The 17946-nt window shown below is 43.1% G+C and overlaps 1 protein-coding gene across 1 annotated transcript; it reads right to left on the reverse strand.

Moving 5' to 3' along the window:
• Window positions 1–1814: 1814 nt before the first annotated feature.
• LOC149288787 (homeobox protein NOBOX-like) lies at window positions 1815–7303 on the reverse strand. The gene is made up of 8 exons (XM_089491467.1): window positions 7246–7303; window positions 6396–6911; window positions 6132–6238; window positions 5556–5773; window positions 5251–5342; window positions 4849–5062; window positions 4111–4391; window positions 1815–2017 (listed from the first exon to the last, which is right to left on the reverse strand). The coding sequence occupies exons 1-8, from the start codon at window positions 7301–7303 to the stop codon at window positions 1815–1817; spliced, it is 1689 nt and encodes a 562-aa protein (XP_089347593.1).
• Between the last annotated feature and the right edge of the window lie 10643 nt (window positions 7304–17946).

Genomic DNA, 17946 nt, shown 5'->3' on the forward strand with positions numbered 1-17946 from the left:
AGTTAGGGTGTATTATTAAGATATGTCATTTTTAGGCATGGACCAGCCACACTAGAATAAGTATCGCAGGAGAAGTACTAGGAAATGGGAGGAAGGGCGATAAGGCGTAAGTTCGTAGCGTCCTTAAAGAATTGGGGCTTGAGGGATTTGTTTTAAGGACCAAAGGCGGGAGGAAAGTCACAGGCCAGGGAGGGCATTCCAGAGGACAGGGAGAGACAAATCATTGGATGATCAGAGACCGGGTAGGGGGGTATTAAGAGATGAGCAGAGACCGGGTAGGGGGGTATTTAGAGATGAGCAGAGAGACCGGGTAGGGGGGTATTAAGAGATGAGCAGAGACTGGGTAGGGGGGTATTAAGAGATGAGCGGAGAGACCGGGTAGGGGGGTATTTAGAGATGAGCAGAGACTGCCTAGGGGGGTTTTTAGAGATGAGCAGAGACCAGGTAGGGGGGTATGAAGAGATGAGCAGAGACCGGGTAGGGGTATTTAGCGTTTAGTGATGAGATGTAGGTGAGGGAAGAGTTTTTAAGAGAGTCAAGATTTTGAAATGAATCCTGAAGCGTGCAGGCAGCCGGCGACGAGACTGACAGAAGGGAGAGGTGTTGCTTTCCTGACGGTGACATTAAACACAGGGGTGGTCGCAGACCTGGTGCTGCAGCTTCTCAAGCCCAGTCATTGTTTTAAACAGGTGGAATAATTCTTATTTAAGTATTTCCCGTCCCTTTTATGTTACGTCTTCGTTATGAAAGTAACATTTTATAGTTTTGCTTTAATAAAACCCATCTACTATATTCAAACTAAATATCTCATACAATGTGACACTGATCAAAAAGCAAAGATGTACACAAAGCACAAGCAACAGATACTTTTTCTTCAACCTTAGACTGTAAGTTCACAACAGAAGGACCGTCTTCCTTTACTGTATGTCTTAAAGTGTTCAATCTTTTTATCTAATTGTATAATTCCATTCTGGAATTGTTTATTTTCGCTGTCCCCCCTCCCTCTATCGTGAAAGTGACCCTTAAAAATGTAGTACACAGATTATAATAAATGATCAAAACGACATCGCTCAACAAAATGTCTTTATTGAACAATATGTTGCTTATAAATGTCATCATCTGATGCCACCTGAAATGCCCCCCCCTTAAACACAAATAACTCCTATTACAGTCACCCAACAGGGGTTACAACATAAATAAATTAACATTAAGGTCTGAACGTTACAATTCACAGGAACTTCAGTTCCCGACGTTCACTTGTGATTTTCTTGTCTGGAGAAAATGACCCGTTCTCTGCAGAAAATGACCCGTTCTCTGCCTTTGTGATGTCACAGTGGCGGCTTGATATCTTGAGTGTCATCTTGGTAGAATGAGAAATGAAAGAAGACGCGTGTGGTGACATTAGAGGGACAATTTACCATTTAACGGATCCATGCAATTAACGTGATGTGATGGCCCAACATTTTAAATGACTAAGGGGGGGGGGGGATTTTTTCTGAGATTGTGGTTAATAAGAAATACACATTTCCGGTTTCTATACACATTATTGGGGCTTTTAGGGCTGTAGAACCCTGTGATCCCCTCATACCCAGCAAACATTCTGATCTCCCAGAAAAGAGGGGCATCAATTATATATATATATACACACACACACACACACACGCACATGTCAATATTCTGTTCCCAGGACATGCATGATTGTTTCTCACCTTTTAGTTATCGCTCCCCTAATGTAGCATTTGTCGTAGTTTAAATACCCCCCATTCAAATGCTCCCTATTAGAACATAAGAAATGTAGAAATTGGTAAATGGTGTCACTCACCCTCTGTGTTTTCCCTCTCACCGGTCACCTGTGCAGGAGGCGCGTTGCTTGCATGCTGCAGAATACGCGGCGCCGCTTGAGCAAAATGCATCTGGTCCGGGATGCTGCGGCTTGCCCCAAGCTGAGGTCGGCACTGGAAGGCGGCGCTCTGGATATACAGATCATTCCACGAAGGTGCATGAAACGCTAGGCCCCCTGCTGAGATTTAACAAGTACGTAACACAAATCTTACTAACGCACCAAAAGCGAAAGCATTTTTTATTATATCAGCAATTCAGACAAAGTACACATTTTTCTTTGTATTGACGACCAAGCGACAATAAAATAGCTTAATGGAGTAGGAATGTTTCCCGTAAATATACGAGACACGGGATCTGTAGCAACTACTATTATATATAAACTAGACATGGTACCATGCTTGTTTTGCTATACAGTATAAAGTGAATGTTGAAGCGATTTAAAACAATCTAAACTTTGAAATATAAAGTCTTTGAAAAGGTGCAGCTGTCAAAAAAAAAAATAAAAGATAAGAAGTTAATGTCAATCTCCCCCTTTCCGAAGCCATTGAAGTACAAGCATTCATAAGATGCGTTGATTTTCTTCTCCCAAATATGCCGTCATTTTCTTGTCGTAACTTCCTGGCTTTTTTTGTACACACAAAAGATTGTTTGCGTGAGCCGTTTGCCTCTGGCGCTCGCAGACAATTAGAGAGCAAGGTAAGCCTTGAAACACATTCAATACATCATTGTTAGCAAGCCAGAGAATTAGTCATACATTACAGCTGCGCAAACAGCGAGAAAAGCACAAGGTATGCTTAAAAGGGAAATTGTATCCTTCCCCGTGGACGTTGCTTATCTAGAACCCTGCTTTAATGAAGTTATCTTAAAGCATATTGCACAATAGAGCTGCCTTACATAGCCTGTCATTTCTGAAGACAATCCTTAAAGGAAGAGTTTGATTTTTCCCCAGAAATATATTGATACAATAAATGTTTAGGTCTTTCTAGCCTCCCTGTAGCACGCAGAAAGACTCTCTACGAGGCTGCTAACCTCCTCCATCCCTTACTGAATCTAGAACCCCAAGACGCCAATACCGGGTTCATAGCTAAACCAGGCTGCATGAGACATTCCCATGAATAGGTGCCTGGCTTTCACCATGCTGTCATGTTAGGTGAAGTGTGTGTCGGTGATATGCTACTCTGATGTCACTAAAGCATTGACATTGATGGAAACTTGGTTGGTTCCACTGATTTCCCAAAACAAATGTGCGCTGTCCCTGTGTCACACCATCAAGCACGTTCAGCCTAGCAAGTCTTCCATCACCTGCCATACTGTGCACAGAACACACTACTCCCATTGGAACAAGACTTTCCTGTACCCTCAACCAGACCGTAATTCTTCATACTCACAAATACCCGGACTAAAGGCAGCTTCGACTTTCCCCAAGTTCTCTGGAGGTGAGACTTCCAACTGAAGCCCGTCTCCCAAAACCAACTGCTCGGGAGGTATTAATTGCATTGCGTCACTTTAAATAACTCACTGAAGGACTTTGATGCAAATTGCTCATCTTCATGGTCAACATGATACGTTTTCACCATTCACCATTTGTGCAGCCAAAGTGAAAAAACAAAAGCTTCAACCATGCCACCCAAAACATTTATTTGGGTCACTATAGCCCCAGACCACTAGGTCCACTAGGTCCATTTTTAATGGATTTACAAAGCATGTATGGGTAACAACTAAACCACTAGTAAACTATCACCCCCTGGTTACCTGGCCACAGAATTGGTGAGTTTGACCACCTTTCAGTCATTCACAATGTAAAAAAAAGAGAGGTTATATAATGGGAAATGAGTTAGGAAATTTGGGGTGGTAATATGAATAACTGGGTACTTCAAAGGACTGGTCCCGGGGAGTCTGATACCCCACTGATTAGGGGCAACCAAAAGGACAAACCGGTTATGGAGGCTGGTTTGGCTGTGCGAGGGGGTAAGGGAATACCCATTCCCCATCTGCCAAAAGATCAAACACTGCTCTGGGGACACTTTAATTTTAATACCCACACTTTTGGTTTGGCGACAGGGAGGAAAGAAAAGGGGCAACTGACCCCCAGTCCAGAGAGGTTTGGCTCACCCCCTGAAATAGAACAGGAGCAGTGATGTTTTATGGGGTCAAAATAATAAGAATGTGAAGACAACATGTAGGGGAGTCTATTTGGTTTGCAAAGAATCTAACATATCAAGATACAATAAAAGTAATATTAACACCAATAAAGGTGAAAGTGGTTACCTGAGCCGGGCTGTAGGAGGATGTGTCCCCCTGCTCGCCCTTGGAGGAAAGTCCCAGAACTCCCATAGGCCAGCAACCCACCATTATTTCCAGGCAAAGTCAGGAAATGGGTGTCCTCAGGAGAAGTCGGGGTAAGACTGTGCACCGGGAGCCGCTGGTACTGGGTATACTGGGAGTACTGTGGGATCTGGAAATGCCCCAGCTGATTATTTTGGTAATACGAGCCGCCAAACCTCATTGATGTCCCAATTGCCTCCTGCATGGTCGGGGATCTAGAATCAAAAGACAATATTGGCCAAAAAAAATTAATTATGCCAATTTGTATAAACTGTCAACATGTTTTGCCAGAAATATGGGTTTTAGGCTATCATCCAATAAGCACAGGAGGGTGAGTGAAAGAACCCAGTGACTTGTACTGTACTGATTAAGTTTGGCTCCAATAATGTGCAGCTTGACAAACCAAGTCCATCATTAAGCCCGGTCCCAGCTTGGCTTGTGTCATGCCACAGATGTCTCCCCCACGTCTATTACGTACTATTGTATCGTGAAGCTTAGTTTAGGATAGAGTGACTGAGAACATTTAATTTGATAATTATGGCTGAATTTCTTTTTTGGGCAGTGTCTATTACTAAGTGAACATTAAAAAAAAAATCCAATTCCAATGAAATCTTCCAGCATGTGAACTGTAGTAAGGAACATCATGAACTTGGCCTCGTCAGCCATACAGGGCAGATAACTTACTCTTGAATGTTATAGGTGAACACGTCCCCGTCGGACGAAGGCGGCGTGCACGTGCTCTCGGGGGTATCCAGCATCAGCGGCACCATGTGGGTGCTGGGGTTACAGGCCAAAGACATTGGCAGGCCGGCACGGCGCAGAGGCGGGGGGCTGGGGAAAGCAGGGGGATATTCCTGGGAAGGCGGGAGGCACATTTCTGCTGGTGACCCCAAACCTGAGGATGAAGACAGCATCCAAAACATAAATAATGAAGATAAACAACCAATAACAATGTGTTCTACAGCAGACCCCCAATAAAAAAATCCACCATCAAATTCTATGTTTCTAGTTTCTCATCCCGAAAACAGATGACGAGCTACATATATATATATATATATATATATATTAAAACAAAACACAAACCTGAACCGGTGCTGTTTAAGCTACAGTTGTGCTGAGAAATAACGTCGCAGGGCTGAGGAGCTGGGTGAAAGGAGCCGGGGATGACAGAAAGCCTGTTAAAAAAGAAAATGAATGTGTAAAGATGAATAGAAGGATATTCCATAATGATCTACGCTCACAAATGCCCATAACAAGCGAGAATAGCACCATCAGGAAAATGTCGTGTTACATTGTTTTTCATTGAAAGCAATAAATATAGCATATGCGGGAGAAATGGTTATCCCTGGTTCCGTGGCCCTCGCGATTAACTTTGCTCTTTCTCTCACCCTTTGCGGATGGCTGGAATGGTGGCGTATGTAGGATGGGACGAAGTGACATTAAGTGCGACGGCTTCTGGGTGCGAAAGTGCAGATGCCGTGGAGACTGCGATCGCCGCACTCTCCGAATGAGGCGCCCCAGCGTTCGATGACATGGATGACTTTCCAGCCTTGACACAGTTTTTTTCTAATTTACGCCATTTGGCTCGACGGTTTTGGAACCAAACCTAGAAAAAATATTAAAAAAAAAAACACATTTAGCAGAGGACTACATTTTGGCAACCAAAAAAGTTCTACATAATTGTCGTCGTATCTGCCGTCTTGCAAGCACCCCAACAGGAATTATTAATTAAATAATCCCACCAAGGTTTGGGTTCTAGATCATGGAATGGAAGATGAAAGCGGTTGGGGAGAGAGCAGTGGGGGCACTAGCAGTCTAATTAAGTGTTGAAATGGTTGAATAGGGACATACATCCCTTCCATCACTTTCCATACTCTCCTGGTTTCATCTAGGAAAGGGGAATGAATGACTCTCGCTGCCACCAATTTCCATCGTAGAGGCAAAAACTAGAATTGGAGAATTACCATTATCCTCTGCGGAGTGACACCGATGATGTCTGCGATCTCTCGCCTTTTCTCATTGTCTGGATAATGGTCTTCCATAAACAGGCGCTCCAGTTCCTGCAGCTGATCTTAAAGGACAGACAGGCAGGTTAAAGCACGTCAAGTTCAAAAGGCGATACATATTGGAGGAAAACGAGAGAGAGCCAAAGAAATGACCTTGTGTCACATGAGAATAGATGGTAATGAGACAAAGACCATGTCCTCTGCAAGAATCCCACTGCTCACCTATGCTGTAGAGAGTCCGGCTCTTCTTCCTGCAGGGCGCTGAGGTCTCCTCGACATGGTCTGCCGGGCACTTACCCCTCTGCCTTTCTCCTACGGGGCCAGTGTCATAGACAAAGGTTGGGATGCGATACGTGGCTGCGCAGCGAGCGGAACGACGTGGAGGAGGAGCCGTCGACGAAAAGTTTCTCTCAACCTTTAAATCTTCGGGCTGGAACTGGCCCCTGGTAGAAAAGTATCCTGGACCTTGTGAGACCTCCCCACCGTAGGTAGAGTAACATCCACCCGTAGACTCGGGCAATGGCCCGCAAACCGTCAGGAGACTCAGCTGACAGTGACCACCCTCGCCAGCTGTAGTTTCCGGGGCATTTATTTGATAGTCCCCGGTGTCAGAAGTCTCCAAGTCATCTGTCCGTCCTTGGATAATAACCGTGTTAAATCCTTCGGTATCATCTTCTACCTCCCGCTCCGTGCACAGCAGCGAAGGTTCCTCATCCTCCTCCTCCTCCTCGTTGGAACCTACAAGAGAGAAGACACCTCGTATTCCATGACATTCCTCCCAAATGCATGATACTTTGAAATGTTTCAAACTCACAGTTAAGGGAATAAACTTCTGCTGCACCTGTGGACGCTCACAATAAGCCCTAGAATTCTTTGTACCCCCCTTTTATTTTGTACCCCCCTTTAATATCCATTTTTAAGACAATGGGCTTTATTTGGTAAATGATGGACTTTAGCTGATGCTACCGCTTATCACCGGCTTTGTTAGGCATGAAGTGGTTGGCCATCGGTGGCCCCCGTACTGCTCCGGCAGCAGATCGGGTGCTGCAGTGCGTGGCTTATGGCTGGATACCCCCGACCATGAGCTCTGGCACCGTTAAATCATTCACAGATTTCTCCTCTGTGTTCATTTAGCAGATGAGGGACATTTACCGTACTACCAGAAAGCGCGCGCCGCCTACAGTTACCGTACCGGCCATTTTTTTCCCTGGACACATCTAATTTTTACATGCTTCGGACCATAACCGACAAGGATGTATGAACTTGATGAAATCATTAATTCACTGTGGGTTCATGCATCGCACAGGGTAGCATTAAAGGCAGCGGCCAGCAACATGTATAAATTAGATACGGGGATCTATAGTACCACCCCAGTACTCAAACCGTTAACACGCAATAAAATATCCCATTGTGCTGGACTACGTCAGAGCCATTGATAAAAGTATGCATTTTTAATAAGAGTCTTGCATTAAACATTAGATCCAGTTGCCGGATGGGGGCCAGACTTTGAGAAATTAAAGTGCCCCAGCTCACCGCAAGGTCATACGTCTGCAAGAGCGGGACCCTTGTGTCCTCCTATACCAGCAAATCTTAAAGTGTGTCAAACTTATTGTCAACTTTAAATTGTCTTTGTTAAGTCTTTTTTCCCTCAATTGTAACAGTGCTACAGAATATAACATAATAATATGTCAGAGCAGCCCATAGGCACCTGCCTGACAGCAGCCAGTCCGCACCATCAGCAAAGACTAATTTGGTATGTTAGCCCAATTTATTGTTCGTTTTTATATATATATAGATAGATAGATATATATATTAACCTAATTAACAGTAATTAAGTACTTTATTATAAATTATTCTCCACTGCGTTAAAGAAAATATTCCCATACCAGCTGAATAAATCACCCCGATTAAACTCACAAGTCTCTGATCCCTGAACCAGTTTAAATAACTAAAGCTGCATTAATTACAATATCATTTTTGCCTTTAATTAAAAACCTCCATCCTAAACCCGGTTCCTTGAATCTATAAAACCCCATCCTAAAAAATGTATTAAAATGTATCATTTGGGGGTTCTTTTTGCCCTGAGCCACATTAAGTAGAACTGGCTACCAAAAGAAAGCCCCCTCTCCATGTCTAAGCAAATACCCCCTCTCATTTCTCAATATACTTAACTTACAGAAAAAAAATATTTAAATATTATTAATAACTAAATGCCAAAAAAAGAGACACCTGGGAGCCATAACTATATTATTAATAATGCAAGCCGCAGACTCCCTGATTAACAGTCTTATTTGAAGCACTAGATGGATCAAGCTCTGGGGTAATATTCATGATTCATTGGAGCAGCTCTGGGGATAATATGGTGGTAATTAGATATATTAGCATGTTCCCTCATTGCAGTCCTGGTTGGCTATTATTATATGATCTTTAGCATTTCCATTAACAATCCCGATCAGGGCTAATTTTCCCCATTGCTAATCATGATATAAATAGATAATTAGGGATTTGATATATTTCTTGTTACCAAGCTGATTGCCTCCTTCCTGCTCACAGCCTTCTTCTCCATCCATTCCTTGAGGCTTCTATCTCTTAGCTTCTGGCCTCCCTTTTTGCAAAACTTTCTTTTTCTATTTTTTTTTTTCTCTCCAGCTTTCTGGATTTTTTTGCTCAATTTCTTAACTCCTGTGTATGGGTCTCTCCCACTCTCCCCTTGGGGGAGGGGCGGTTGATTAAATGGTTAATTGTTCCAGTGTCATTAAGTTAATGAAAGATGAGATACAATAAAGGAAGCTATTAATGAAGAGTCTTGTGGAATGGCTATGCCAATAGTGAAAGGGCTGAGGGTTTATTAGAATTGGTTATGATAGGGCCAAGGGTCACCCCTTTTGTAGATGTTGTTGGTTTGGTCCAAGAGTTGGGTTCTCATTAGGACCAGGTGAGACAGAAGGTTCTCCACCCTTTTGGGTTTAGCATGGAGGTTTGGGGTGTATTTGGGATATACTTATTAAGATAATTAAAAGCTGACCTACTGGTTATTTAGTTTGGCAACATATTATAGTGAAACCCCCTGCTTGAATGCAGGTAATGAGTTTCAGGACTCATATATTTAATATATTATACTTTTCCCTGGTGTTAAACGAGGTGGAGGTCTTCCTGAGAAGGGTTCTTATTTTAGAGAGTGATTTTTTTTATTTTTTTTTTATTTTTTTTTTTGCTGATGTAGGATGCAGCTCCCTTAGCTGTTTGCTGGCTAAGTGTGATGGGAGCTGTCACATGCAGCAGCAAAAAAGCCAGGAATAGTCTACTATTATATATATATATATATATATATATATATATATGTATATATGTATATGTTCTTGGCTGTTGATAAGTCTCTGCATTTTGTACTACTTTACTTGGTGGGTACCTGCTCGTCTCACAGGAGGTTCTGCAGTAGCTGTGGCTAACCAGTGACGTGCTGCAAAAAAGGGAAAGGGGTGAAGTCTTTAAACTTTTGTTAAATTTTATCCATTAGTAAATAAGGTCAGGAGCATCATTCTGCGGTAACGTGTGTCTCTGGTCCATCACCTGGCAGACAAGAAGTTAAACAAAAGTATAGGTGTCTCTGAAAGGGTTACATTCACTCTAACATTTAATATGTGGATTCAAACTTTCAATACTGGCCTGGCCATCTACATCCTGGTGCTGACATGATTAACCCCAGTTTGGAGGGGGTTGGTAATTTCATCGCCTGGGGTCACCCTGCACTTTGTTTAGGGTCTGGCATGGGGTTCCCCGCGCTCTGCCTACGTCACTCGTGTGATATTTATTACAAGATACTCTAAACTGCATTCATTAAAGTTAAACGTAACTGACGCAGCGCTCGCATGCGCTTTATTACATACATCGCAAACAAGCAACAGCGCTCTCCTAATGTGGACCTTCATTAGGCCTATGTATGTATGTATGTATGTATGTACATGTATGTATATGTGTGTGTGTGTATATATATATATATATTGCCATTCAAAAGTTTTGAGTGAGTGAGGAAAGCAGATTTTCTCCATTAAAATAACATGAAATGGCTCAGAAATCCAGCGCAGATGGGGTTAATGTTGTAAATGACTATTGTAGCTCGAAACAGCAGATTTTTAATGGAATTTCTTCATAGGTGTACAGAGGCCCTTTATCACTCCCATCACTCCTGGGTTCAAATGGCCCTTTATCACTCCCATCACTCTTCTTATGTGTTTCAATGGCCCTTTATCACTCCCATCACTCCTGTGTTCTGATGGCCCTTTATCACTCCCATCACTCTTCTTATGTGTTCCAATGGCCCTTTATCACTCCCATCACTCCTGTGTTCCAATGGCCCTTTATCACTCCTGTGTTCCGATGGCCCTTTATCACTCCCATCACTCCTGTGTTCCAATGGCTCTTTATCACTCCCATCACTCCTGTGTTCCAATGGCCCTTTATCACTCCCATCACTCCTGTGTTCCAATGGCCCTTTATCACTCCCATCACTCCTGTGTTCCGATGGCCCTTTATCACTCCCATCACTCCTGTGTTCCAATGGCCCTTTATCACTCCCATCACTCCTGTGTTCCAATAGCATGTTGTATTTAAAGTATAAAAGGCTAATTGACCTCTTCTGCCATCGTTACAGCGAGAAATTTTCTTGTTTCCATTGAGGACATTTAAACTCACATTGGGTTTTTTAAAAACTTTTTACATAACCCCTCATTGTGATCGTCGCTCTAATGAAGTAATAATTCCAAGCAGGCAGAGAGAATAAACCTCTGGTGATTTAGTAAACATTATCATCTGATATTTTAGGTGACTTTCCTAAACACCACACTGAGCTGATGCTTTATGGGAATGTTAATGAAGTCCGTTCCTCTATAGACTTTTCTTAGCTGGATTATTAAGACCGAGCCGTTCTATTGTTCCCCACAGGCAGTATGGTAAGGAGTCGGGGGGTTTAGTAGATCGGGTATCAGATAACTGAGCGAGAATCATACAAATAGCTGATATACAGCTGCCTGAAAACATTATATTATGGGGCAAAACTACAACTGGTTTAAAAAAACCCAACATATAAAACAGACAGTAATTGTCAAAAATAAAATCGATGCTACTCTACTTTTATACTTTTTTATATTTTTCTAGCTGTTTTATGTTTCATTTTATGCTAGTGAGAAGTATAAACAACGCAGAGTTAGACAGACGGGGATTTAGCGCGGTTCGGCCCTTTTAATTGTTCTTAATCAGTGAGCAGAAAAAAATGAGATCAAATAGCCCAGGAATGCGGCGGCCAGGATTTGGCCCTCGGCCGGCCCACGCAGTTAGCGAGTTTAATGAGCACGGACAGGAACCAAAGCATAAACGCAGACGTTTCGCATCCTCGCTACTTCCTGTTAATGTGTGCCTGTGAAAAGAGTCCCACCAAAGTGTTAAAAACCGCAGGGTCTTCATTGAGGGCTAATAACCTGGGGTTTTGGGGGTTTTTTTGCATTTTCACATTGTTTCTTTAACCGTGATTCTCTTTTAAATATTTTTGTGCACCTGCACAAATTATATAGTTAAAGACAGATAGTGCTTTCTTTTGATAGTGTTTTAGACATATAGTCCAACATTTAGTATAATTTTTTTATATATTTGACCAAAATAGCACTGTCCTGATACCCAATATGAATTTTTTTTTTCTTTTAAGTTCTTTGGGGCACAGAATGCCCTTTCTATTTTCAAAATGGGATTTTTTCTCTAAAACCTATGTCCTATTTGGGACTGTTAAGCAACCCACAGGCTCAAAATACCCCCACAAAAATATATAGTTTTGGAGCGAAGACAACCCAGAAGCATCTATCGTGCAGCCATTCAGTCGCCAATCTCTGGCAAAGGCAGCCGTGACGTTAATTTCCGTCACTTTTTTCCACGTTTCATAGGGTTGTTTGCACAGATTACACGTAACTGCAGAGAAACCCACCACGGCATATGGAGCTGCATCTCCGGATTATGGAAATACTCCGCATGCGTGGGCTTTTCATGGAACACGCCACGTGACACGCTCGCTTCACTGCGCAACAGCACACAGAATAAGGCAGAGCAGACATATAGCAAATAAAGGGTTAAAACACAGTACTTTACACAAACATTTTAGATAAAACAGTACTTTTCACAACAATGACAGCCTTTCGGTTCTCCAGTGCACCTGCTTTTGTGGGCCACAACTCCCGCCACCCTTATCAGCCTGGCTGAGGGTGATTGGAGTTGCTATCCACGAGAGTTATCAGCCCATTTCTAACAAAAAAATGTTTATTAAGCGTGTAATTTTTGTTGTTGATTTTATTGATTTTTTTGCGGGGGGGGGGGGCAGCTTGCTGTGGCATAATGTCCGATCCCCTACATGACAGCAGGGATCTGACAGCTTTCCGGTGTGTCCTTAAGGGGTTAAACTTTTCTAAAGCTGCTTATCAGTCTGTGAATGGAGCATTGCGCTCAGTAAACGCAAGGTTTCTGTCAATTAAGGAAGTCTCGCACGGTCACATCTTCACGGAGAACCGTCGACTGGCGGTGTGCACAGCGCTACTTTAATGATGACACAATTGTCGAACAATGGGCATTTTATTAAAAATATAAATACAACTTTTTTTTAAAATTTATAGTTAAGATTAGGTTATTACATAACAGATGAGAAATTTACATCAGACACTCTGCAGAATATCTTTAGCAATTATTGTCACCTTGGAAATGACCCCAAGTGACGGGAAAAGAGGCGAAAGCAATGCACAGAGGAGGCAGGTGGGTCAGCCGAGGGTTGCGTTACTCCGGGGCCCGTGGCGTTTGTCACTTGGCGCTGTACGGTTGCAGTTTTGCTCTGGCCGTCTGCAGCCTCTGCTCTTCCTCCAGGTTTCGGAGACAGGCGATGCGGCTGATGGGTTGTACGTGAGACTGCGGAAACCACCCTGACTGCATATCCGAGAGACGCACGCCGTGAAACCATCCTGCGGGAAAAAGACGCATCAGAACCAGGCTTGTCACTGAACAAAACAAACACCAGAACTTTACCAGAACCGGTGGCGAGAAGAGACTCGGGTGGTGGGGTAATAACTAAAACTAGACGACGAAGAGGATGGAGGCAGATATAGTCCAGTAATAAGATGCATCATTCACCCTGCTCTCCAAGGGTTAAAGGAGACCCATTGAATTTGCCTCAAAAGTTTGAGGGCCCCCCCCATAGGTCTTTAGAGGTGATGGTGAATGTCACTGGTTAATAAGACGAAACTGAGTTAACCTCACAGGGGTAAAAACATTTTCCTGAGTGTAAGAGCACCGCCTTGTGGTGAAGTTGTGGTAGTGCATTGCTTCAAATATCTGCAGATAAGCCCCTTCCCCCTGCAGCGGGGAATTGGGGTATTTTCTCCATTTTTTTCAAATTGCATTCACCCAAATTTTTCATGTCCTCGGAATTAGGAATGGAACAATTAAATTTAGCAGACGGTGTTTAAAGTGTAACTTTCAGATGTGATGATTGACAGTCACACGCAGCACTCACCGTCCTCGCTGCGTTGCGTCATCATGATGATATCAGCTTTGTCCAGTGACAGCTCGTCGTTTTCTCGTGATTTGTAAGACTTCAAACACTGCATCTGAGACAGGCCTAAAAAAATGTTTTATAGGCATGAATATATTTCTTGGAATTTCCCCTAATTTTCTTTTTTTCACCCCCACGTTAACACCCATTGCCTTAACACAACTCATTCAAAAACAGCCAATTAATGCTTGCATCTACTCTTTACTTTTTGACCCCAAGTTGGAGAACCTGAATTGTATATTTTTCTAGGAAATTCACTGCAATGCCGTAATGTAGACTTTTTATTGCATGGCCTTATACGCCATCACTGCTGAACTTCCCATCAACGCCTGCAAAACTAAAAGAACCCCCTCTCTCACCATGATATTTCAGGAAATCCGTCTCCTCCTTGGGTGGTGAGAGAGCCAGGATCCACCTGAGCTTCTGGCTCCTAAGAGAGGAACACATAAAACTGTTAAAAGGCGACAGTGAAGCATAACATGAAAGGCGAGAGATTACTGAGCAGGACCCTAAATCGATGCCAAAGTATACTAACAATCAAAGGTTTGGGGTCACTCGGCTGTTTTTATGCAAACAAGGAAATTTCTGGCTGTAACATAAATTACAAAATGGTTTCCAACCATCAATTAGCCTTTTAAACTTAAACTTAGATCAGGAGTGATGGGAGTGATAAAGGGCCATTGGAACCCAGGAGTGATGGGAGTGATAAAGGGCCATTGGAACACAGGAGTGATAAAGAGAGATTCCATTCAAAATCAGCCATTTACAGCTACAATAGTCATTTACAACATTAACCCCGTCTGCACTGGATTTCAGGTCCATTTCTTGTTATTTTAAGTGACCCTTAAACTTTTGGACGGTAGTGTAAGCCACGGCGGACCTGCACGCTACAATGGGGAGTGAATGCGAGACGCCATGCGCAGCCAAGTACTCATATTATGAATAAATTAGATGTACTTTCTAAAGATAAAGAAAATTATTGGCTCCTCCACCGTCACATTATTCTTACACATTTAGTTTTGGGACACGATATGGGATAAATCTTCACTTGCTGTAACTGAACGGTAACATGAAACTGATTCTCATGTAGCACAGATAGCAGGATAACTGTAACCGGAGCCTCCGAACAGACCCACAGCTTCAGTTCTACCCGTGTATAACACACAGGACACAGCCAAGCACTCAGGGGACCCCCAATAGGATAAATTGTCTAGCAAAACCACAAACAGATAAATGTGATATTAGCTGGTGCACAGAAGCCGGTGACGTGCCAAGATCTCTATAACCAGGGGAGGGCTTGCAACTTCTGGCCTAGAGGGCAGGTAAAGCCAGGTGGCCCCATCGGCCCCTTGCCCCTCCCTGTATCTCACATATTTACACACACACTCATACATACCAACACAAATTAACACACACATTCATGCTAACACACACACGAACACAGTCATACTAACAAGGCATTCATGTTTCAGATTGGATCTGTCCATTGTGAACAATTTTGTATAAAGCATAGTTAACTCAGATAGAGATGGCTGTAAGACCAACCTCATTAGCCATGTCACTAAGTTAAAGGAGCGAGATGACGTTCCAGAAATCAGCCCATGTTAACTAAACATGACCAGCTCAGCCCTACCTATAGAGGTTTGAAGGTTCAGCTTCCCGGCAAACTTCTACTTTACAAATAAACCCATGTCACTACCCCCCCGGGGGTAAATGGGGCCCCCAAACATTTAGCGAGTAGATCCCAGATGGTAACTCAGATATTTAATGCATTAGCAGCAACTCCAGAACTCTGCATGTGCTGAAAATGGCCTTCAGTATGAATAAATTACCCCCTTATTAAAGAAATAAAGAACCATCTACTCCATGCAGTCTAATTCAGAGTAAAAATCCAAGGCTGGTCTTACTGTGTCTCTGTACGAAACATGTATTCGATCTCCCTGCCTTCCTGGGCGCTCTCGCGTCCCACGCCGGAAGTCTCCCGTGCTCCAGCAGCGCTGTCTCGTAGGAAGACACGGAAAATATTTTTCTGGTTCCCGTGCAGTTTCATCTCACACCTTTCTACGCGCACGTCAGATGCATGGGCATAGTCAAAAACCACGAAGCGACCGCCCCTGCGGAGCAGAAATACAAAGTCAGCGCTATTCTATCTGAAGAAGGGACCTGTGAGCTCCTGAAAGTCTGCGTAACTCCTACATTGACACAATAAAAAAAAAAGGTATCTTTGACCAAAAAACAAAAACATACAAGATCCAAGTATCCAGTTATAAGGAAGTAGTGTAGAAATTATGTATTAACCTTTTGAGTGCCAGAGGAGGAGGCAGACGCAGCGTACAAAAACAGCATTTGATGTTTAACCGCTTAAATATCACGTGGAATTGGATCTCATTAACACAAATCCCGGGGGTGAAAAACAAAACCAGCAGTAGCCAAAATGCAGCTCTCCAGCTACTCTTGTCCTTCAAACCCTATGATTAGGAAATGTTTGATTCTGCACATTATTACTGGGGATCATGGGAGTTGTAGTTCACAACAGTTAAGGAGATAAAGACCTAACACACCTAAAGAATCACATTTCTAAAAAAAAAGAAAAATCTTGACAATCGAGCGCTGTAAGGCACCGATAGATCCTCCGAGGAAAGACAGACCTATTGTTTGTCCTCGGGTCTCGGCTCGGGCTATTGCCAAAAGACATGTTTAGACTCACTCTCTCAAACGAGACAGCAGGAGACAGTCATTGAAGAGATGCAAGTAAACAGGCCGAGTCGTGATCTTCCACTTGAAACTGAGAGAGTTGAATTCCAGCGATGAAACCTCTCCGTGTTTAACGAGCCGGCGAGACTGCGAGATCAGGGGAAATATCTGCGAACACAGAACAGCAGACAGTGTTAATATGTTACGAGTAAGGAGACTAAATACAGCATTGGGAGCATCACTCCCATTACTCCTGAATACCCAGACAGCCAACAGAAATCATTCTTATTCCACATCAAATGTTGCCTCATTCACATTTAATCTGCCTTGCTGTCATGTGACAAAGAAAGACCACTAACAGGGTGTTGCCATAGCAGCAGTTTAAGACTACAAATCCATGAATAAACATTTTTCTTATTTTTATGTGAAAACAACATTATAGCACTAAACATCTTCTCTGTGTTAATGTTTTTAAAAAGGTATAGAACTTTCTTTTCTAGACATCTTAAAACTCTAGAAATGCCCAGCCAATGTATCTAACTGGTGCAGGAATCGGCTAATAAAGGGACATGTTTGTAAATGTATCAGGGTTTAGTACGAAAGCTGAGGACAGAAGACACTGACATTTTACGAGCACAGATATCACCTTATAAATTGTGAATATCTGTCATTTTTAAGATAGGGAGGTAGATGAAGCCCCCCGTCCTCTTAGTCTGCCGATCCGGATTCTCACCTTGCATTCAAACTGGATCTTCTGATTTAGGAGAATCAGGTCCTCTGTGTTTTTCATCCTCTGTACACTTTCGTTGCAATCTCTTATGAGCTGCGGAGAGTCCAGACGCATTCACAAAAGCAGCGCGATGTATGGAGAAGCAGAAAGAAATTAATTAGAATCTTTGGTATTTGATGCGTCCGAGAAAAGTCCTAGACTGTCGCATGTAACAACTGATGGAACGTTCTAATAACAGGCAATAATAATTAGAACCGGGGATGCCATCAGGAATGTTCGAGACAGGTCCCTGCACCATCATCCACCCACTGCCCTGCCCTAATGCTCGCAAGTGGGCCACCGGGCACCAATCCATGGAAAGAAGCCATCTGGGCCCTAGAGCCTGCAAGGACCCAGACACGGGTAGCGGGCTGAGAGTGCCCAGTTACCCCGCATTATAGAGGCTGGGACCCCTGCTTGTCCGGGCATCGTACACGACACTGTCCCAGACACTGGAGAATAAAAAGGGGGGCAGCTGGATTGTGGTCTTGAACCCCAGAATATATATATTCAGAATGGTCTAACTCCTGCTAAGGCACGTGGACCCCCCAATAAAAAGTCACGTTATCATTTGGACCCCTATGGCTTTCAAAATGTAGCAGCAAGTCCTTCTTTCTCACCTTCTCAAGAGCGTTATGGGCCTCTGTCGCTTGTAGCTCTTCATTAGACCCAGGGGCAGAGCGCTTTAATATATTCTGTTAAAACCAAAGGCGAGAGGATTTTTGGGAGGT

This window comes from Sceloporus occidentalis, unplaced genomic scaffold, assembly GCF_023333645.1.
Source record: "Sceloporus occidentalis isolate IW3139 unplaced genomic scaffold, rSceOcc1.0.p SCAF_50, whole genome shotgun sequence".
Taxonomy (NCBI): Eukaryota; Metazoa; Chordata; class Lepidosauria; order Squamata; family Phrynosomatidae; genus Sceloporus; species Sceloporus occidentalis.